Here is a 21,876-nt window from a genome sequence, read left to right on the forward strand (position 1 = left end):
AGGTTGCAGTGAGCTGAGACTGTACCACTACACTCCAGCCTGGGCAACAGAGTGAGAGTTTTGTCTCAAAAAAAAAAAAAAGAAAAAGTAAAAGAAAATAAAAAAACCAGAGGGCTTCCTGTACTTGTTTAAAGTTGATTTTGATAATTATTTGCTCAAGCAATAACATCTGCTCACACTTTTGTCTTTTTGGTACAAGTGGGCTCCTTGGAGGAAGGTGAGACTGATCTGTGTTTCCCTGCAAAGACACTGCCCCACCATGGGAGACTCCTGCCCCACTTAGGCAGCAGCTAGGATGAAGGGCAAGACCCAGGGCCAGGGCTTCCCTCCTGAGGACCTTGGCTCCCAGATCTGAGGTTGCCATAATGCTCTTTCCTTTAGGGCATATGTTCACTTTGGAAGGGGCCAAGACAGTTCTAAGATCATTTTGTGCTTTTAGCCAAGGGTGATGATGGGTCCATGGCCATTTTCACTCGGCTTTCGGTCAGAGCTCAGTCTGGACACTCACACAGGTGCGCTCTCCTACTTACTCGGGCTATTTCTTTCCAACTAGGTGGAAGAAAAGGCCAAATTTGATGGGATTTTTGAAAGCCTCTTGCCCATCAATGGTTTGCTCTCTGGAGACAAAGTCAAGCCAGTCCTCATGAACTCAAAGCTGCCTCTTGATGTCCTGGGCCGGGTAAGTGGGCCGCGGGCTTGGTTCTTCCGCACTCGGTGTCCCTGCTGTGTGTGGGCGCCACTGTTCTCTTTCCCCACGGTGCTTACGGGGCTCTTGCTCTGTTTTCTCCCTGTGCCATCAGGGGCTTCATCAGCGCTCCTGTGGGTCCCGCCCCAGCTGGCTCAGGGCTTCCTAGGGCATGGCTTACAGTGTTCACCCAGCCCCTGGGGAGGGTGCTAGAATCCTTACACTTCACAGATGAGGAGGTGGACTCAGAAGTGAAATTGCTGCCTGGGGCTTCGGGACCAGTAGAGCTCAATCTTAAGCTCCCCAGCCTGGGCTTTCCCCCTTTCCATTGTGCTGAATGTGGGAATGTGTGTGTGTGTATCTTTTTATTTATTTATTTATTTATTTATGAGACGGAGTCTTGCTTTGTCGCCCAGGCTGGAGTACAGTGGCGTGATCTCAGCTCACTGCAACCTCCGCCACCCCATTTCAATCTATTCTCATGCCTCAGCCTCCCGAGTAGCTGGGATTACAGGTGCATGCCACCACGCCCCGCTAATTTTTGTTTTTATAGTAGAGATGAGGTTTTACCATGTTGGCCAGACTGGTCTTGAACTCCTGATCTCGTGATTCACCTGCCTTGGCCTCCCAAAGTGCTGGGATTGCAGGCGTGAGCTACCACACCCAGCCTTTTTTATTTCTTTTTTGAGTTTTTAGAGATGGGGTCTCACTATGTTGCCCAGGCTGGTCTCCAACTGCCAGGCTGAAGCCATCCTCCGCCTCAGCCTCCCGAGGAGCTGGGACTGCAAGTGCATACCACCATGCCTGGCTCTTTTCTACTGTTAATTAATCTTTTTCTTCCTGTAAAGCTCAAGGTAAAAGTATTTTCAACTCTGCTGCAAATTTAGGAAAAATTTTATGCATTTTCTTTAAAAAAAAAAGTCTTGGTTTGGTGCAGTAGCTCACGCCTGTAATCCCAGCACTTCGGGAGGCCGAGGTGGGTGGATAACTTGAGGTCAGGAGTTTGAGAACAGCCTGGCCAACATGGTGAAACCCCGTCTCTACTAAAAAAAAATACAGGGCCGGGTGCGGTGGCTCAAACCTATAATCCCAGCACTTTGGGAGGCTGAGGCGGGTGGATCACGAGGTCAGGAGATTGAGACCATCCTGGCTAACATGGTGAAACCCCATCTCTACTAAAAAATATAAAAAACTAGCCGGGCGAGGTGGCGGGCGCCTGTAGTCCCAGCTACTCCGGAGGCTGAGGCAGGAGAATGGCGTAAACCCGAGAGGCGGAGCTTGCAGTGAGCTGAGATCTGGCCACTGCACTCCAACCTGGGCGACTGAGCGAGACTCTGTCTCAAAAAAAAAAAAAAAACAGGCCGGGCGCGGTGGCTCAAGCCTGTAATCCCAGCACTTTGGGAGGCCGAGGCGAGCGGATCACGAGGTCAGGAGATCGAGACCATCCTGGCTAATACGGTGAAACCCCGTCTCTACTAAAAAATACAAAAAAATTAGCTGGGTGAGGTGGCGGACGCTTGTAGTCCCAGCTACTCGGGAGGCTGAGGCAGGAGAATGGCTTGAACCCGGGAGGTGGAGCTTACAGTGAGCCGAGATCACGCCACTGCACTCCGGTCTGGGAGACACAGCGAGACTCTGTCTCAAAAAAAAAAAAAAAGAAAAGCCAGGTGTGGTGGTGTTTGCCTGTAATCCCAGATACTCAGGAGGCTGAGGCAGGAGAATCACTTGAACCCGGTAGGTGGAGATTGCAGTGAGCTGAGATCGCACCACTGCACTCCAGCCACAGTGACGGAGCGAGACTCTGTCTCAAAAAAAATAAAAAACCCTCAATTTAGGCTGGTGTGGTGGCTCATGCCTGTAATCCCAGCACTTTGAGAGGCTGAGGCAGGCAGATTACTTGAGTCCAGGAGTTTGAGGCCAGCTTGGGCAACATGGTGAAACCCCATCCGTACTGAAAAGAAAAAATAAAATATGGCCGGGCGCAGTGGCTCAAGCCTGTAATCCCAGCACTTTGGGAGGCCGAGGCGGGCGGATCACGAGGTCAGGAGATGGAGACCATCCTGGCTAATACGGTGAAACCCCGTCTCTACTAAAAAAATACAAAAAACTAGCCGGGCGACGTGGCGGGCACCTGTAGTCCCAGCTACTGGGGAGGCTGAGGCAGGAGAATGGCGTGAACCCGGGAGGCGGAGCTTGCAGTGAGCTGAGATCTGGCCACTGTACTCCAGCCTGGGCGGCAGAGCGAGACTCCGTCTCAAAAAAAATTAAAAAAATAAAAAATAAATAAAATAAAATAAAATAAAAGTAGCCAGTTGTGGTGGTGTGCGACTGTAGTCCCAGCTACTCTAGAGGCTGAGGTGGGAGAATCATACCTGAGCCTGGGAAGTCGAGGCTGCAATGAGCTGAGATCGTGCCATGGCACTCCAGCCAGGGCAACAGGAGTGAGACTCTGTTTTAAAAATAAATAAATAAATAATTTTTTTTTGGTTTTTTTTTTTTTTTTTTGAGATGGAGTCTCGCTCTGTTGCCCAGGCTGGAGTGCAGTGGCCAAATCTCAGCTCACTGCAAGCTCCGCCTCCCGGGTTCACGCCATTCTCCTGCCTCAGCCTCCCGAGTAGCTGGGACTACAGGCGCCCGCCACCTCGCCCGGCTAGTTTTTTGTATTTTTTTTAGTAGAGACGGGGTTTCACCGTGTTAGCCAGGGTGGTCTCGATCTGCTGACCTCGTGATCCGCCCGTCTCGGCCTCCCAAAGTGCTGGGATTACAGGCTTGAGCCACCGCGCCCGGCCGGTTTTGTTTTTTTGTGAGACAGTCTTGCTCTGTCACCCAGGCTGGAGTGCAGTGGCATGATCTTGGCTCACTGCAACCTCTGCCTCCCAAGTTCAAGCGATTCTGCTGCCTCAGCCTCCCGAGTAGCTGGGACTACAGGCATGAGCCACCACGCCCGGCTAATTTTTGTACTTGTATTTGTATTTGTATTTACTTATTTATTTTACTGAGATAGAGTCTCGCTCTGTCGCCTAGGCTGGAGTACAGTGGCGTGATATCTGATCACTGCAAGCTCCGCCTCCCAGGTTCACGCCATTCTCCTGCCTCAGTCTCCCGAGTAGCTGGGACTACAGGCGCCCGCCACCACACCCGGCTAATGTTTCATATTTTTAGTAGAGACGGGGTTTCACTGTGTCAGCTCTTGATCTCCTGACCTCGTGATCCGCCCGCCTCGGCCTCCCAAAGTGCTGAGATTATAGGTGTGAGCCACCAAGCCCAGCCAATTTTTGTATTTTTAATAGCGATGGGATTTCACCATGTTGGCCAGGCCGGTCTTGAACTCCTGACCTCAGGTGATCCACCTGCCTCAGCCTCCCGAAGTGCTAGGATGACAAGCGTGAGCCACCGCGTCTGGCCAAATTAATTAATTTTAAAAGCCTCAATTTGTTTATATTAACTAAAAGTACAGTTGTCCCTTGGTATACTTAGGGGGATTGGTTCCAGGGCCCCATCATACACCAAAATGTACACATACTCAAGTCCTTCAGTCAGCCCTGCAGATACAAAAGTTGGCCCTCTGTATATTCAGGTTTCACATCCCACGACTACTGTATTTTGTATCCACATTTGATTAGAAAAATACGAGAATATGTGAGCTTGCACAGTTCAACAAACCATGTTGTTCAAGAGTCAACCGTGTTTTGCTTTATTCTATGTTTTATTATTTTTATTTTTGATGATACATAATAATTGTAATGTGAGGTCCATGTGATGGTTTGATACATGCACACAATGTTTAATGATCCCAGCAGGGTAATTAGCATATCCATCACCTCAAACATTGATCCTTTCCTTGTACTGGGAACATTCACATCTTCTCTTCTAGAGACTTTGAAAGATACGATAAATTATTGTTAGCTATAGTTCCCCTATTGTGCTATTGAACATTAGAATTTATTCCTTCTGGCCGGGCGTGGTGGTTCACACATATAATCCCAGCACTTGGGAGGCCGAGGTGGGTGGATCATGAGATCAAGAGATCAAGACCATCCTGGCCAACATGGTGAAACCCCGTCTCTACTAAAAATACAAAAATTAGCTGGGCATGGTGGCATGCTCCTGTAGTCCCAGCTACTCTGGAAGCTGAGACAGGAGAATTGCTTGAACCTGGGAGGCAGAGGTTGCAGTGAGCTGAGATCGCACCACTGCACTCCAGCCTAGGTGACAGAGTGACTCTGTGTCTTTAGAAAAAATAAAATAAAAGAACTTACACCTTCTATCTAACCATAAATATGTTTTATTTTATTTATTTATTTAATTTTTTTTTTTTTTTTCTGAGATGAAGTCTCGCTGTCGCCCAGGCTGGAGTGCATTGGCGCCGTCTTGGCTCACTGCAACCTTTGCCTTCCTGGTTCAAGTGATTCTCCTGTCTCAGCCTCCTGAGTAGCTGGGACCATGGGTGCATGCCATAACGCCCAGCTAATTTTTATATTTTTAGTAGAGATTGGGTTTCACCATGTTGGCCAGGCTGGTCTCAAACTCCTGGTGTCAGGTGGTCTGCCCGCCTTGGACTCCCAAAGTGCTGGGATGGATGACAGACGTGAGCCACTGTGCCCAGCCATGCATGCATCTTTGTATCCATGCATCTATGCACCCATGTCCCTCTGCATCCCTATGATCCATTCATCTATGTGTGCACATGCCCATGCAATGTATTTATCCACACATCTGTGCATGCATCTTTGTGCCTGTACATCTATGCTGACATGTCCCTGTATATCCATATTTATGCATTCATCCGTGCACACTTGCATCCGTGCCGTCATCCATCTGTGCATCCAGACACCCACACACCATACATCTGGTCAGTCGTTCAGTAAGCATTTTTCAGAGCCTGCAGTGGACTCTGCCTTGTGCTGGGCAGTGGGAAGGTGGGGATGATTAGGTACTATCAAAGAAGTCAAATAAGTAATAGCCAAGATGCTTTTACTTATTTACTTATTTACTGAGGGCTTAGTATGTGCAGGCCAGGCCCTAGTGCTCTGCATGAAGACACACCTCCAGCACTTGCAGCCATGCTGTTAAGGACTGTGTCTCACACCCCTCCACCCCCTGTTTTTCAGATGGGGAAGCAGATGTTCAGGGTGGTTGGGAAGTCACCCTGGTTGCACAGTTGTGGAAGGGTGGATAAGGGATGAGGTCCTGTTGCAGGCAGGGCGGGGCAGGATCCAGTGTGCATTCTGGAGCAGCTGTCCCCAGAGCCTGCCCTCTTCACCTGCCCTGTCCATTAGACACCCCCCACGGCATCCCTGATAATCACAGTTTGGCCCAGTGAGGACAGTGGTAGAGGGGAGGGCCCCAACCCACTCGAGCACGGGGAGCAGGGCAGCCAGGGAAGACTTTCTAAAAGAGGTGTCCCTGGTCACATCCTCCAGGGTGAGGGGGACTCTGGTGGAAGTCTGGGCATATGGGCATCTTGAGTGACAGCACAGAGGCCGCAGGTAGCCTGGCATGCCAGTTAGGGCCAGGGCTCCCCCTGGGCGCTTCTGCCCCTCAGGGCCCCCAGAGGACATTGGGCAATGCCTGGGGACATTTTTAGTTGTCACACCTGGGTCGGGTGCTGCTGGCATCTGGTGGGTCAAGGCCAGGAACGCTGCTCATTGCCCTGCAGTGCACATGATGGCCCACACCCCAGAGAGTGATCCGGCCCTAACAGGCAGTAGTGCCGAGGTGAGGAAGGCCTGGGCTGAGGGAGGACTGTGGAGCCAGAAAGGCCTGTTGGAGTCCTGGATCCCTGGCAAAGTAGGTGGAGGACCCCGTGGAGTCTGTGGAGGCTGGGCTGGGGTGCGGGGACCTGCTACCATCAGGGGCTCAGCAGCAGCCAGGTGACAGGACCCCATCTGCCAGGCTGAGGAGCAGGGTGAGGCAGGGTCAGGTGTGTGTTCTGGAGCAGTCCCTGTGGTAGCCATAGGGACAAGACTGGGATAGGGAGGCCAGCTGGAGGCTCTTGGCTGTGCAAGCTGGGGAGTCATGAGCCTCGGGCGCAGCAGCAGAGGTGGAGAGGAGGACCCAGATGTGAGAAACCTGCATGGACTGAAGCCCTGATGATTGGCTGGGGAAGGGTGATGGTGACACATGAAGCATTATGGATAGAGCAGTGGGCATCTTCTTAGATCCAGGGACTGGCATCCTGCCCAGCATTGGCCTGGCAGGCAGGTGTGCCCATCCAGGAAGGCTGGCATGGGTTAGGAAGCTGGCAGCGTAATGGTGCTTGAGATCTGCACATGTCTTAGGCATAGTCCAGAACCCATGCCTGCCTGCCTGCCTCCTCTTCAGCGCACTGAGTGGACCTGACACCTGTCTCACCATCCACTGCTGGGGAGAGGAGACGAGACCCACAGACATGCTCAGACATGAGCTCACAGCCCTGCCCAGCTGAGAATGCAAGGGGGGGGTGGGGTTTGCAGGAGTGAGCATAGGGAGTGTGGGTGTTTAGGGCAACACCTGTACTCAATCAAAGCTGTCTTTTCTAAGATGTCTCTGTAAGACGATAAAGAGGAGACTCAGGCTAAGTTTAAAGTATAGCCTTGGCCACGATTATAATCATGATGATTGTCAGACCATGCATCTGGTAGTTGACAGTACTTCACAGGTGATGGTTTTTCTGAGAACTCGAAGACTGGTTCTGAAATGTATGTTGACTTCCTTGTCCTAAGCCCAGTGAGTGCCATGGCTGAGAGTCTGAATTCTGGCAGGTGGTCTCACTCTCACCCAATTTTTCCTCCCACAGTAACCCATGCTGGTCTCTCCCTTGCAGGTCTGGGACCTCAGTGACATTGATAAGGATGGGCACTTGGACCGAGACGAGTTTGCTGTGGTAGGTCCTGCTGTTTCCTTCCCACCTACCCCAGGAAGGAAATGTGCAGTGCACAGGGGTTGCTGGATTCGTTTGTTTTTCTTATTTCTTTCTTTTTTGAGACAGGGTCTCACTCTGTCACCAGGCTGGAGTGCAGTGGCACGATCTTGGCTCATGGCAACCTCTGCCTCCCAGGTTCAAGCAGTTCTCTTGCCTCAGCCTCCCGACTGAGCAGACTACAGGTGCCTGCCACCACACCTACCTAATTTTTGTATTTTTAGTAGAGACAGGGTTTCACCATGTTGGCCAGGATGGTCTCGATCTGCTGCTTCGTGATCCACCCGCCTCGGCCTTTGAAAGTGCTGGGATTACAGGCATGAGCCACTGTGCCCGGCCTTCTTTCTTTTTTTTTTTTTTTTTGAGATGGAATCTTGCTCTGTCACCCAGGCTGGAGTGCAGTGGTGCCATCTTGGTTCACTGCAGCCTCTGCCTCCCGGGTTCAAGCAATTCCCATGCCTCAGTCTTCCAAGTAGCTGGAATTACAGGTGCACTCCACCACAGCCAGATAATTTTTTCATATTTGTGATAGAGATGGGGTTTTACCATATTGGCCAGGCTGGTCTTGAGTTCCTGGCCTCAAGTGATCAGCCCGCCTCTGCCTCCCAAAGTGCTGGGATTAGAGGTGTAAGACACCACACCCGGCCTTCCTTCTTTCATTTTTTAAGTGTTTATCTTGACATAGTTCTTTGTATGTAGAAAAGTTTCATTACAGGTTGAGTGTGTCCTTAATCTGCAAGTCTGAAACCAGAATGCTTCAAGATCTGAAATTTTTTGAGCACCAACATGACACTCAAAGGAAATGCTCATTGGAGGATTTCAGATTTTTGGATTAGTAATGCTGAACCAGTACGTATGATACACACCTTCAGAAATTCAGAAAACTCCAGAATCTGAAACCCTGTGGTCCCAAGCATTTTGGATAAGGGATACTCAACCTGTAATATGGAGAATTATTTTCTGTTTTTGAGACAGAGTCTTGTTTTGTCACCCCGGCTGGAGTGCAGTGACGTGAATACCCTTGCTGCAGCCTCGAACTCAAGCGACCTCCCACAGAGAATTCTTTTGAAAACTGTTCGCTCAAATTTCGCAGTGTCGCTAATTTACTACATTTGTCTTATTTTTCTCCTCCTTTCTTTCTCCCTCACTCCCTAACTCTCTCTGCCTCCCTACTGCTGCATGAAGTTTTCCTTTGAACCATTTTAGAGTTAAGTTGCAGACACGATGCCTCTTCATCCATAAACACTTCAGTGCATTATTTCCTAAAAAGAAGGACTTCTCTTACACGTAACCATTATCCACCTCAAAATCAGGAAATTCACATGATAGCATCGCATTTATGATATTTTGATTATATCCTATATATACACCTTATATTCTGTATGAGGGTGTCTATTATTATCTAATCCCAGGATATTACTCAGATTTTATCAGTTGTCCCAAAAATGTCCCTCGTGTCTAAAGAGAACCCAGTCCTGTGTGTTACATCCTGTTGTCCTTTTGTCTTTCGTTTCCTGGAATCTAGAACAGTTCCTTCATCTCTCTTCGTGTCTCTCGACATGGACTTTTTGTTTTTTTGTTGTTGTTTTGTTTTTGAGAGGGAGTCTCACTCTGTCACCCAGGCTGGAGTGCAGTGGCGCGATCTCAGCTCACTGCAACCTCCACCTCCTGGATGCAAGTGATTCTCCTGCCTCAGTCTCCCGAGTAGCTGGGATTATAGGCGCTCACCACCACGCCCGGCTAATTTTTTTTTTTTTGTATTTTTAGTAGAGATGAGGTTTCTCCCTGTTGGCCAGTCTGGTCTTGAACTCCTGACTTCAGGTGATCTGCCTGTCTCGGCCTCCAAACTACAGAAATTACAGGCATGAGCTGCCGTGCCTGGCTTCAACATCAACATTTTGAAGAGCACAGGCTAGCAGTTATGGAGTGTCCCTGGGCCTGGCTACCATGACCCAGGTCGTGCACTGTTGTGGGACAGGAATCCCACAGAGGTCACACCTGCCGCACATGGGTCTCCCACCTGGGGGAGCGTGATGTCAACATGCCTTCTTACTGCCATGTTGACATTCATCACTGGGTCAAGGTGGGGCAAGGTTGTGGGTTCCTCTGGGCAGTTGCTCTTTTTCCCTTGGTGCTCAGTTTGTCGCTTGTGGGGGACGCCTTGATACTGTCAACACCTATGACTCTCAGACTCTTCCCTAAGAGTTCCACCACCGCTGATGAGTCTCGCCTTATTCTGGCAAGATTAGTTATGATGATGGTGGCTGCCAAATGGTGATGTGCTCATCAAAACCATCGTTCCTTGCACTTTTATTAGTTGGCTTTCTACAAAGAATTTATTTCTATGGCTGTGGTCTGCCTCATGGATGCATCCTCAGTTCCACTGTTTTTTGTTTTGTTTTATAGAGACAGGGTCTTGCTGTGTCACCCAGGCTGGAGTGCAGTGGCGCGATCACAGCTCACTGCAGCCTCCCTCTCCTGGGCTCAGGCGATCCTCCCACCTCAGCCTCCCAAGTAGCTGGGACTACTCCTGAACGTCTTGAAGTACAAGCCTCTCTTCTGGTGTCTTTAGACTTCCAAATCCAGTACTGGGAAGGTGCCAGCCCTGGAGCCGGTGGCCTCCCTGAGTGGTGAAGGGATGTATACCGAGTCTGGCTTGATTGAATTATTTCTGTGTGCATTTCAGTCTCGGGGAATAATTCAACACATGTCTTGGAAAGTTACACATAAAAGATAACTCATCTGAAACGATTTTTTTTTCACTCTGGTGAGCTTGGGAGCGTCCTCACAGAGTGTCTCTCCTGTCACTGCAGCCCCCAAAAGGGCTGCTCTCTGCCTTCTGGTGGTGCCCGGCCCCAGCCTTGTCCCTTCAGCGCCATTGTCATTTGCACCCGCAGGCCATGCACTTGGTGTACCGAGCCCTGGAGAAGGAGCCCGTGCCCTCCGCCCTGCCCCCGTCCCTCATCCCACCCTCCAAGAGAAAGAAGACTGTGTTCCCTGGCGCCGTCCCTGTCCTGCCTGCCAGCCCCCCACCAAAAGATAGCCTCCGCTCCACGCCGTCCCACGGCAGTGTCAGCAGCCTCAACAGCACAGGGAGCCTTTCCCCCAAGCACAGCCTCAAGCAAACACAGGTATGGAGCCCTCAGCGGGCACAGTCCCCTCTCACAGCACAGTAGGATGTTTCTTGGGAGTTCTTAACATGCAACCCCAGAGCAGTCAAGCTTGTGATGAAATGTTTTTAAAAAATATTTGCAGCCAGGCACGGTGGCTCACGCCTGTAATCCCAGCACTTTGGGAGGCCGATGTGGGCAGATCTCGAGGTCAGGAGATTGAGACCATCCTGGCCAACATGGTGAAACCCCGTCTCTACTAAAAATACAAAACATAATTAGCTGGGCGTGGTGGTGCACACCTGTAATCCTAGCCACTCGGGAGGCTGAGGCAGGAGAATGACTTGAACCTGGGACACGGAGGTTGCAGTGAGCTGAGATCACGCCACTGTACTCCAGCCTGGGCAACAAGAGCGAAACTCCATCTCAAAAAAAAAAGTATTCGTTTATCTCATTATTTCAATAGAGATGAGGTCTCCCCATGTTACCCAGGCTGGTCTTGAACTCCTTGGCTCAAGTGATCCTCCTGCCTCGGCCTCCCAAAGTGCTGGGATTACAGGTGTGAGCCACTGTGCCCAGCCTGTGTCTGCAGAGCGCTTGCCAAGAGTTCTTAGTATTGAAGGTCAGGTTGGGGAGGTGCTTTATTGGCAAGGAAGCTAGTGGGGCCAGACTCACTGGCAGGCACAGGTCACCCAGCTTCATAACCCGCCTCTCTGGTGATCTTCTGGTGGTTTTCTCGAGACCCTCTGACTAGACTGATTTTACCAGTGGCCCCTGTTGGGGTGGGGTGGGAGAGTATAGCTCCTGCCCCGAGGACGGCACTGGTAGGATCACAGTCATGAAAACCAGCATTTCTGGGGCCCTACAGTTCGCATGCTCCCCGCACTCCACCTTCTTCATCTCCAGGCCAGCAACACTCTTATCTGGGGCCCCCAAGGCCACCCTCATGCCAGGTTTGAATGAAGCCACCTCCAGCCACCAGGGTCTGATCTGCTTCCCTTGGGACCTGCGACTGCTGAGCCGGCCTTAAAGCCCAGCCCTCACTGGGAGAGCCAGCTCCACTGGCAAGGCTGCCCCGTGTTGGGTTTACAGCCAAGTTCGCACCAGAATCTTGCTGCTGACCTACCCTGAGGCCCCAGAAATCAGGCAGTGAGTTCCTTTTGTTTGCCCAGCAAATATTATTAGGACTCTTGTCATCCCAGAGCCATAATTTCATACGTACTTTCTTCTTTGGACCCGTGGGACACAGAACCGCCCCCCCTTGTTTCTATGTCCTGCCACAGCTCAGCTTGTCTGACTCCCATTACCTCTTTGTGATCCCTGGCTTCTGAGGTTAGCTTGCTGTAGCCCCTTGACTTAACGGCAGCAAGCCCATTTCTTATTAGAATTCATGTATTGGCATCTTTATGTCCACCAGACTTGAGGCAGCTCACAAAATTTACATAGTACAATGCCACAAGCAAAAGTCAGGTTGCTCTTGGCATCTGAACTCTTATCATTTGAATTAGATCCACAGATTTTTTTTATTTTTTAAATATATAAGAGACAGGATCTTGCTCTGCTGCCCCGGCTGGAGTGCAATGGGGCAATCACGGCTCACTGCTATCTCAACCTCCTGGGCTCAAGTGATCCTTCCACCTCAGCCTCCCCAGTAGCTGGGACAGGTGGATACCACCACACCTACCTAATTTTATTTATTTATTTATTTATTTATTTACTTACTTACTTACTTACTTATTTTGTAGAGATGGCGTCTTGCTGTGTTATGCTGGCTGGTCTTGAATTCCTGGGCTTGAGGGATCCTTCTGCCTTGGCCTCCCAATGTGCTGGGATTACAGGCATGAGCACTGTGCCTGGCCTAGCTCCATAGATTTTGATAAATTGTTTGATCAAGTCCTTGCTGTACTTCATCACACATACTTGCTACGTGAAACCCCTGAACTAAGCTGATCTGGGTCACATGGTATTTCTTGTTTCCCAAGCTTGGTTTCTGAATTCCCCAAGTTGGTATCAGGAACCCGTTAGATTTGGACATCACAGGAGACTTGTTCATGAAGAGTAAATGAGTTTAACCATTGTTTCCCAGTCTTGACCATGAGTCCCTTCTCCTCAATCCTATGGACATCTTCGGGTTGTCAACACTGTGATAACTCCTTTTTTTTTTTGAGACGGAGTCTGGCTCTGTCGCCCAGGCTGGACTGCAGTGGCCGGATCTCAGCTCACTGCAAGCTCCGCCTCCCGGGTTTATGCCATTCTCCGGCCTCAGCCTCCCGAGTAGCTGGGACTATAGGTGCCCGCCACCTCGCCTGGCTAGTTTTTGTATTTTTTAGTAGAGACGGGGTTTCACCGTGTTAGCCAGGATGGTCTCGATCTCCTGACCTCGTGATCTGCCCGTCTCGGCCTCCCAAAGTGCTGGGATTACAGGCTTGAGCCACCGCGCCCGGCCTGTAATAACTCTTTGAGAAATCCTTTTTTCCTTTTTTTTTTTTTTTTTTTTTTTGAGGCGGAGTCTTGCTCTGTTGCCCGGGCTGGAGTGCAGTGGCCGGATCTCAGCTCACTGCAAGCTCCGCCTTCCGGGTTCTCGCCATTCTCCTGCCTCAGCCTCCCGAGTAGCTGGGACTATAGGCGCCCGCCACGTCGCCCGGCTAGTTTTTTGTATTTTTTTTAGTAGAGACGGGGTTTCACCGTGTTAGCCAGGGTGGTCTCGATCTGCTGACCTCGTGATCCGCCCGTCTCGGCCTCCCAAAGTGCTGGGATTACAGGCTTGAGCCACCGCGCCCGGCCTCCTTTTTTCCTTTTTTTTTCCCCCCAAGACAGAGTCTTGCTCTGTTGCCCAGGCTGGAATGCAGTGGCACAATCTCAGCTCACTGCAACCTCCACCTCCCAGGTTCAAGCAATTCTCCCACCTCAGCCTCCCGAGTAACTGGGATTACAGGTGCCCACCACCACACCTGGCTAATTTTTCATGTTTTTAGTAAGTAGGGTTTCACCATGTTGGCCAAGCTGATCTCAAACTCCTGGCCTCAGGTTGTCTACCCACCTTGGCCTCCCAAAGTGTTGGGATTATAGGCGTGAGCCACCGCTCCCGGCCTAAGAAATCCTTTCGTAACTAAGAGGAATGACTTTGAGTGGCAGTTTCAGGCATCATGGCATTCGTTGAAGGTGAGGAGTGGGTTGCGGCTTTTTTGTACGGTTGCTGTGTGGAGGAGGAACAATCGATCCCTCCAGCCACATTTGCCTGTCCTTTTCCTCTCCACTTCCTCATCATCTAGATAATTCAATCTGGTGTTCATTTTCATTGCTATTATGAGATTGTTTAAAAGGAGTGATTTGTATAAATATTAGTTAAAAAAAAAACGGGAAGAGGAAAAGCACGTTTAGAGTTCAGGACACAGATGCTGTGAACTATGGCTTGGTGGGTTTATTGAAGGCCTGCGGTAATGCAGGCAGAGTGGGCCACAGAAGGGGCCTGCCCCTGAGTACCTGAGGGGCCTCGATGCCTCTGAACCAGGTGACCGGGCCCTGGTTGACCCACGATGGCGTTTGCCTCTCAAGTTAACTGAGCCGGCGGTGAGAGGGGCCGCAGGTGCAGCAGGTGGCCCAGCCCCAGGGCTGTGAACCTCAAGCTGCACTGGGCTTGTGGCTCCGTCTGCCCTGGCGGGGTTGGGACTGCATGAATGTTGGTGGGGCCTCGTGGGTGGCGGCCCTCTTGGATAATGGGGTCTCATTTGTTACCTGTAAGTGGTGTGTCTGCACTGACACCTTGGGGGTATCTGTTGTTTCAGGAGCGGGGTCAGGGACGTAGAGGGGTGGTCTACAGAGTCCTGGGACGGGACACTTTGGCTGCCTGTAGGGCAGCCTCTGGGGGAGGAAGAGTGGGAGGACCAGGGAGGCCGGCATGTGGCAGGGCTGGCTCTCTGGGGACAGTCCTTCCAAGTGGGTGCTCAGGGAGGTCTTTCCTGGCATGTTTGAACCCATCCCCTGAAGATCACAGCCTCCCTCACGCCCTAGGTGATAGGGTAGATGGACAAGCAGAGCGGGTGATGGGGTGGAGAGAGGTGCAGACTGGCATCTGGGTGAGCTTCACAGAGCCAGCCTCAACCTGTCTCAGCCTCAGTTTAGCCAGTTACAGAACAAGGATCTCATCTGCCCTCAGCTCATGGAAGTGAGGAGAGTTTGATGCCAAATGTGCATGGAAGTGCTTTAATCGCCGCATCATCAAAAAGCATGTGTCTGGGGGTCATAAAAAGCTTCCAGATTAACTCTTTTGCCAAAAACTGTTTCAGCCAACAGTGAACTGGGTGGTGCCGGTGGCAGACAAGATGCGATTTGATGAGATATTCCTGAAGACCGATCTGGATCTGGATGGCTACGTGAGTGGCCAGGAGGTGAAGGAGATCTTCATGCACTCGGGCCTCACCCAGAACCTTCTAGCACACATATGGTGAGGCCGGACGGGTGGCAATCATGGCTGTGGGTGGCTCCAGGGGGCCTATGGGTGAAGACTGTGGAGGGTGGTGGTCAGGGGGCCCCCTCCAGCTTGTCACAGGCTTCCACTGTGTCTGGCGTCCTTTATTCTCCCCGGCCTGACAGAGGTTGAGCAAGGTGCATGTACCAAGGCTTGAAGCCCACGCTCCATGCTGGTCAGTTCACTGTCTTCCAGTAGGAGGGCCCTCTGGCCCCTCTCAAGAGCTCCCAGGCCATCTGCTCACACAGCTGGGCCCTGTTCTTGCTGGCCATGATACTAGTTCTAGCAGGAGGCCTGGCCTTTGCCACAGCTGCCTTCGGGAGGTGTGGGCAGCAGGGTCTTGGAGCCTCTAGCAGAATGGCCTAGGGGGTGGTGACGGGGTTGGGGGCTACAGCTGCCTCCTGTGGGAGGCCCTGCTCTGGAAAGGCCAGTGCTTTGGCTCCCGGCAGGCGGGTGAGCACAGGGAGACCCTTTCTGCACCTCAGAGCCCAGTAGAGGAGTCGGCCTCACCCCCACTTTCCCCCAGGGCTGGACACAGCTGACTTTATAGGGCTGGGGCACTCCTCTTGCCACTGGCCAGGGCTGAAGTCACTTTTGAGCTTGTTGCTCAGAACTTTGTGGCCTTAGAGAAGGCTTCACTTGGGAGCTATCAAAAGGAGAGAATTGTTGGATAATTCTCAAGAGGCAAATCCCTCCAAGTAGAGCAGTGAAATTCAGGATGTTACTTAGTGGCTTGGGGGAAATGACTGTCCTTAGTGGTAATTCACAGATGTCCATACTGTGAGGTGGGAGACTGAGAACCAGCTGTCACAGAGTCATCACCCAAACGGCCAAGCCACCTCCGACTGGCTAGGGACAGTAGGTCTCACCTGCCTCGGATCCACTGTCCCTTTTAGAAACCACAAAAACAGTGTCCCCTTTATGACTCTGAAACCAACACACACACAATTCCTGGTTAGCGCCCTGACACCCTGACTGTCATGTCCAGGGGGCAGTAGAGGGAACGTAATTTATAATGCATGCTGCAACTGGTACATGATGTAACGACATGGAAATGACACAGGAAGTCATGAATCCAACTGGATCAAAAGAAGGAACTCAGAGGTCATTCCATGCAGGCAGCAAAGGGAAAGGAAAGGATAATTGGGCTCTTGAATAAACAACCACGAGGAACGATGTGTCTGTGGGTGCCCGGGACGGGGCCATGGCCCAGTGTAGACGACACACCTCCTAGGAGGGACTGGAAGGAGGGGGAGCATGAAGATGGAGGCTTTGTCCCTGCGATGGCCGCCACTGTACAGGTCAGCAGGGCAGGATGTGTCAGAGGCGGATGGCCGCCGACTGAGCCACCCCCAAGCTTGCTTCTCCGTTTTTCTCTCAGAACCCTCCGCAGGTGGGCGTCGGACCCCATGCTCCTTGAGAGATGGCCGGAGCAGAGAAGGGACGGGAGTGGAGAGGCAGCTGCAGCACATGAGCAGGCTGGGGCCCGCAGGGGTAGACTGGGGAGAGATAGTGGCAGTGTGGAAATCGTCAGGGCCTCCAACTGTGGGGACAACTAGGCATTTTAAAGCAGCCTTTATCAGCAACGTTCCTTGAAATCTGCTCATTCTCCGCAACTGTTCGCGCACCGCATTTGGTTATAAATAAGTCTGTTAGTACTGTCCCAGCTCTCTTTGGTAGAGGGGGAAGCTTCTGCCATAACGGCTTCTGCTGTAACTACACAGGAGGTGGGAAATGAGGTCCCACGTTGAGAGGGTGGCATGGGTGAAGGAAGACATTTTTCACAGACCCCAAGGCCTTATCCTTGATCAACAAGGGTCCTTTCCTTTCCTGGCTGATTCTCCCGCTTTTTTTTTTTTTTTTGAGACAGAGACTCACTCTGTTGCCCAGGCTGGAGTGCATTGGCGCGATCTCTGCTCACTGCAACCTCTGCCTCCCAGGTTCAAGTGATTCTTGTGCCTCAGCCTCCTGAGCAGCTGGGATTACAGGCCACCATGCTCGGCTAATTTTTGTATTTTTAGTAGAGACGGGATTTCCCCATGTTGGCCAAGCTGGTCTCGAACTCCTGACTTCAGGTGATCCACCCACCTCGGCTCCCAAAGTGCTGGGATTACAGGCGTGAGCCACCATGACCGACCCTGGCTGGCTCCTTGATTATGAGTGTCGGGGAGCCTCTCACCTCAGCTCCATGGAACCACTATGTGCTGCTATTCAAGTGCTGCCTTGGCCTATCTTTCAGGACATCCAAGAGCCATGTGGGCAGAGGATGCTTAGTTGTGGGGGACTGTCCTGTGCATTGCGGCCATGCCCCTGTAGCAGCCTCATTTGGGCACAAGAGGAGTGTTTTAGTCCATTGGGCTGCTGTGACAAACTGCCACGGACAGAGTGGCTTAGAAACAGACGTTTCTCACAGCTCTGTAGGGTGGAAGTCCGTGATCCAGGCACCAGCAGATCCAGTGTCTGGTGAGGGCTCACTGCCTAGTTGGTAGATGGCCACCTGCTTGCTGTGTCCTCACATGGCAAAAGAAGCAGAGAGAGCCTTCTGGAGCCTTTTTTATAAGGGCACTAATCCCACTTACGAGGCTCCACCCTCATGACCTCATCACCCCCCAGAGGCCCCATCTCCCAACACCATCCCATTGAGGGGTAGGATTTGGACATAGGAATCTGGGGGGACATTAACATTCTGTTCATAACAAGGAAAGAGAGTCATTGCTGATTCTTCCTTCATCATGATGACACCCCAAAGTGCTGCTGTCACCCCCACTGAAGGCCAGTGACCGGGGCCATTCAGATGACCCAGAGCCGCGTGTGGATGCTTGGTCTCCGCACCCATTTCCACGGAAGGGCTGGTCTACTCCACGCATGCGGCATCAGAACCTGCCCCACGCACGAGATAAACAAAAGGAAGAGGCAGCTGCATCTCTTAGCCCTAGTGAGGTTTCCCAGGGGATCGGCTCCTCAGCCCAGGGGCAGGGGCTCAGGGTTCTCCAGCCCCGACAGCCCTCCTAGGGTGGGGGACGCTGGGAGTGGGAAACCCCCCGGCCACTTTCTGGGAAGGAGATGTGAAGTAGGAAAGGAGCTGGGGCTTGCCACTGCGCCCTGCCATTGTTTTTGTCGCTGTGATTTTTGAAAAGCGTGGGATCGGTGACTTGTGTTCAGGCTGAGTCGGCACCTGTGATGTGTAATTAGCATCCCCACGTTTCTCCCAGGGCCCTGGCCGATACGAGGCAAACGGGGAAGTTAAGCAAAGACCAATTCGCGTTAGCTATGTATTTCATTCAGCAGAAGGTCAGTAAAGGCATCGACCCCCCTCAAGTCCTCTCGCCAGACATGGTCCCGCCCTCGGAGAGAGGCACGCCCGGCCCGGTGAGTGCTGGTCACGCCCTGGGGGTATTCGCATCCCTTCCTGCCACCTGCCACCAGGTGGCACTGGTGGCACACAGCCCACAGTCGGTGGTGGGTGCTGCCCGTGGTCCCTGCCTTCCCCAGTAGGGGCCCCTGGGAGGGTGGCTTGGCTGCCTAGGTATTTCCCCAGGCAGGGGGCTGGCACTTTGGCTACCTCACCCTGTGTACTAAAGGGACAGTTTTATCCCTGGGCCTGAGACCTGCTGGTGCCTCCTGTCAGGTGATGTCAGATTGCTAATGAGAGATCTCGCCTCTGAATTTGATTCTAGGACAGTTCAGCCTCTCTCGGCTCCGGGGAGTTTACTGGCGTGAAGGAGCTCGATGACATCAGTCAAGAGATTGCCCAGTTACAAAGGTACGTTGGAAACGGCCGCCCTTCCCTCCACATCCAAACGTTACACGAACTCTCCCAGGTTGTTATCGGAAATATCAGAGACTCACCTGGAAGTTTGCTCATCACAGGTTTATTCAGAAGGAAGGAAAAGATACAGCTTCTGAGGTCCTTAACTGGCTCAGGGGGCTCGAAGAATGACATTTTCCATTTGAATCAGCCTCAGCCAGAGCCCGTGGCAGCTGTGTGGTCCCAGACAGGTCGTGGGCAGAGCCCGTGACAGCTGTGTGGTCCCAGGCAGGTCGTGGGCAGAGCCCGTGGCAGCTGTGTGGTTCCAGGCAGGTCGTGGGCAGAGCCCGTGGCAGCTATGTGGTTCCAGGCAGGTCGTGGGCAGAGCCCGTGGCAGCTGTGTGGTCTCAGGCAGGTCACAGCTCAGTAGCCCCAGGCACCAGCCCCTCCCCAGTGCTAGGAAGGCCTTGACAGCTAGAGCAGTTGGGTCTCGGATGCTGAGGAGTGGGCTTAGGACCCAGCAGCTGAAGGTGTGAAGGGGCCTCCAGGTCTCTGACTCACCTCCTTACCTAGTGCCTTAGTTTCCTCATGTGTAAACGAGGGCTTTGGATGGGCTGTCTGCACTTTTAGAGTCTGGTGTAAAGAAATGAAGTCACTTCCTATATTCCGCTCTGGATCCTCTTCATTAATGACATCGTTTTTTGTTGTTTATTTTTTAGACAGGATCTCATTCTCACCCAGGCTGTAGTGTAGTGGCGTGATCATGGCTCACTGTAGCCTCTGTCTGCTGGGCTTAAGCAATCCTCCCACCTCAGCCTTCTGAGTAGCTAGGATGCACCACCATGCCAGCTAGATTTTTTTTTTTTTTTTTTAATTTTTTTTTTTTTTTTTTTTTGAGACGGAGTCTCGCTCTGTCGCCCAGGCTGGAGTGCAGTGGCCGGATCTCAGCTCACTGCAAGCTCCGCCTCCCGGGTTTACGCCATTCTCCTGCCTCAGCCTCCAGAGTAGCTGGGACTACAGGCGCCCGCCACCTCGCCTGACTAGTTTTTTTTGTATTTTTTAGTAGAGACGGGGTTTCACCGGATTAGCCAGGATGGTCTCGATCTCCTGACCTCGTGATCTGCCCGTCTCGGCCTCCCAAAGTGCTGGGATTACAGGCTTGAGCCACCACGCCAGGCCTTTTTTTTTTTAATTTGAGACAGAGTCTCACTCTGTCACCTAGGCTGGAGTATAGTGGTGTGATCTCAGCTCACTGCAACCTCTGCCTCCTGGGCTCAAGTGATCTTCCCACTCAGCCTCCCAGGTAGCTGAGAGTACAGGTGCATGCCACCATGCCTGGCTAATTTCTTTGTATTTTTGGTAGAGATGGGGTTTCACCATGTTGCCCAGGCTGGTCTCGAACTCCTGAGCTCAAGTGATCCTCCGGCCTTGGCCTCCCAAAGTGCTGAGGTTATAGGCGTGAGCCACTGTGCCAGCCAACATCTTTTTTCCAGTCGATTCTAGGACAGGGTGGACTCTTGTGATGTCGGGGCACCAAGCAGAAGGGCCCAAAGGTGCTTTGCCCTCTGTGGGAAAAAGATTGTTTACTTGGCTGAAAATGGAAAGGGCTTTGACTTTCCCTGAGAGGACTGGATCCTGGTCCTAGGTGGGGGATCCCCGGGGTCGTACTAACAGGTGCACTCTTCTGTCAGTTCCTCTGGGTTTGGTTTTGTGCTGTTAGCAGAGCCCTGATGAGCAAAGGCAGGTTAAGTCTTGGAGGGGATCAGGGTGGGTGGCAGGTTAGAAAACCTCAGCTGGCCGGGTGCAGTGGCTCACATCTGTAATCCCAGCACTTTGAGAGGCCAAGGCGGCGAATCATGAGATCAGGAGATCGAGACCATCCTGACTAACACGGTGAAACCCCGTCTCTACTAAAAATACAAAATATTAGCCGGGTGTGGTGGCGGGCGCCTGTAGTCCCAGCTACTCTGGAGGTTGAGGCAGGAGAATGGCGTGAACCCGGGAGGCGGAGCTTGCAGTGAGCCGAGACTGCGCCACTGCACTCCAGCCTGGGCGACAGAGCGAGACTCTGTCTGAAAAAGAAAAGAAAAGAAAAGAAAACCTCAGCCACGGCCTGAGACAGACACCTTACTTAATGCTCAGTGCAGTGGACGGTTCCTGTTCTGTCCTGGCTCCTGGGGGCCGCATTATCCAAACTGGCGATAGCAGGGATGTGCAGCCTGACAAGGCTGAGGGTGTCTTGAGGACGCAGGGCCGGCATGCTAGAGCCTGGGCAGGCCTGAGAATCAGGACTGGCAGGCCAAGAATAGAGGGAGCCCCTGTCGTGCAAGGGTCAGGGTCTAGGAAGAGACGCTGGGGCATGAATCACCCCAGTGTGGCCTCAGGCAGCCAGAAGCCTTGTTTCCCCAGTGTGGAGGTGACAGGCTGGTGTGTGCAGAGCGCCTGTCTGTAGGAGGCTGGGGCCTGCAGTGGCCCCTTGAGCAGGTAGCTCTAGAGTAGCCCTTGGATTGGGGAAGTATGGGCTGAGCTTTCCTCTTATGGTTTCACACTGCCATAAGCCCGCAAGGGCATGTCAGGTCCTTCAGTTTAAAGAGCACTTTGTATTGTAAGTTTCTGGGTCTGGGCTTGTGGAAATGAATATTCCGATGATCATAGTTATTTTGTGTCTGGAGAAATGTCCCTGAGAGGGCCTTATTGTTGCACAAGTCCTGGGTCCCTGGGCAGGAGGCAGGGTCTGGTAGACACATGGTGTTCCTGTCCCTGAGGCAGCCTCTTTGGGCACAAGAGGAGAGTCTTAGTCCATTCATACTGCTATAACAGACCACTCTGAATGGGTGACTTAAACGTCAGACATTTCTCACAGTTCTGGAGGCTGCAAAGTCCAACCTCAAGATACCAGCAGATCCGGTCTGTTGAGGGCCCATTTGCTGATTCGTAGAGAGTCACCTTCTTGCCATGTCCTCA

General features: G+C 52.0%; 1 protein-coding gene across 16 annotated transcripts in view; it reads left to right on the plus strand.

The window, feature by feature from the left end:
- The window catches only part of EPS15L1 (epidermal growth factor receptor pathway substrate 15 like 1), a 121,486-nt gene that overhangs the window by 38,588 nt on the left and 61,022 nt on the right, over positions 1-21,876 (plus strand). For all 16 annotated transcript variants that reach the window (XR_004434357.1, XR_004434358.1, XM_033199852.1 and 13 more), the window contains 6 exons: positions 554-679; positions 7,491-7,550; positions 10,484-10,717; positions 14,983-15,140; positions 18,377-18,533; positions 18,842-18,927. Coding sequence is in view for 14 of the 16 variants with exons in the window: in XM_033199852.1 (XP_033055743.1) it covers positions 554-679; positions 7,491-7,550; positions 10,484-10,717; positions 14,983-15,140; positions 18,377-18,533; positions 18,842-18,927 (821 nt within the window). In the remaining 2 variants the exon portion in view is untranslated. The remainder of the gene's footprint in view (positions 1-553; positions 680-7,490; positions 7,551-10,483; positions 10,718-14,982; positions 15,141-18,376; positions 18,534-18,841; positions 18,928-21,876) is intronic.

Source organism: Trachypithecus francoisi, unplaced genomic scaffold, assembly GCF_009764315.1.
Source record: "Trachypithecus francoisi isolate TF-2019V2 unplaced genomic scaffold, Tfra_2.0 Lachesis_group5, whole genome shotgun sequence".
Taxonomy (NCBI): Eukaryota; Metazoa; Chordata; class Mammalia; order Primates; family Cercopithecidae; genus Trachypithecus; species Trachypithecus francoisi.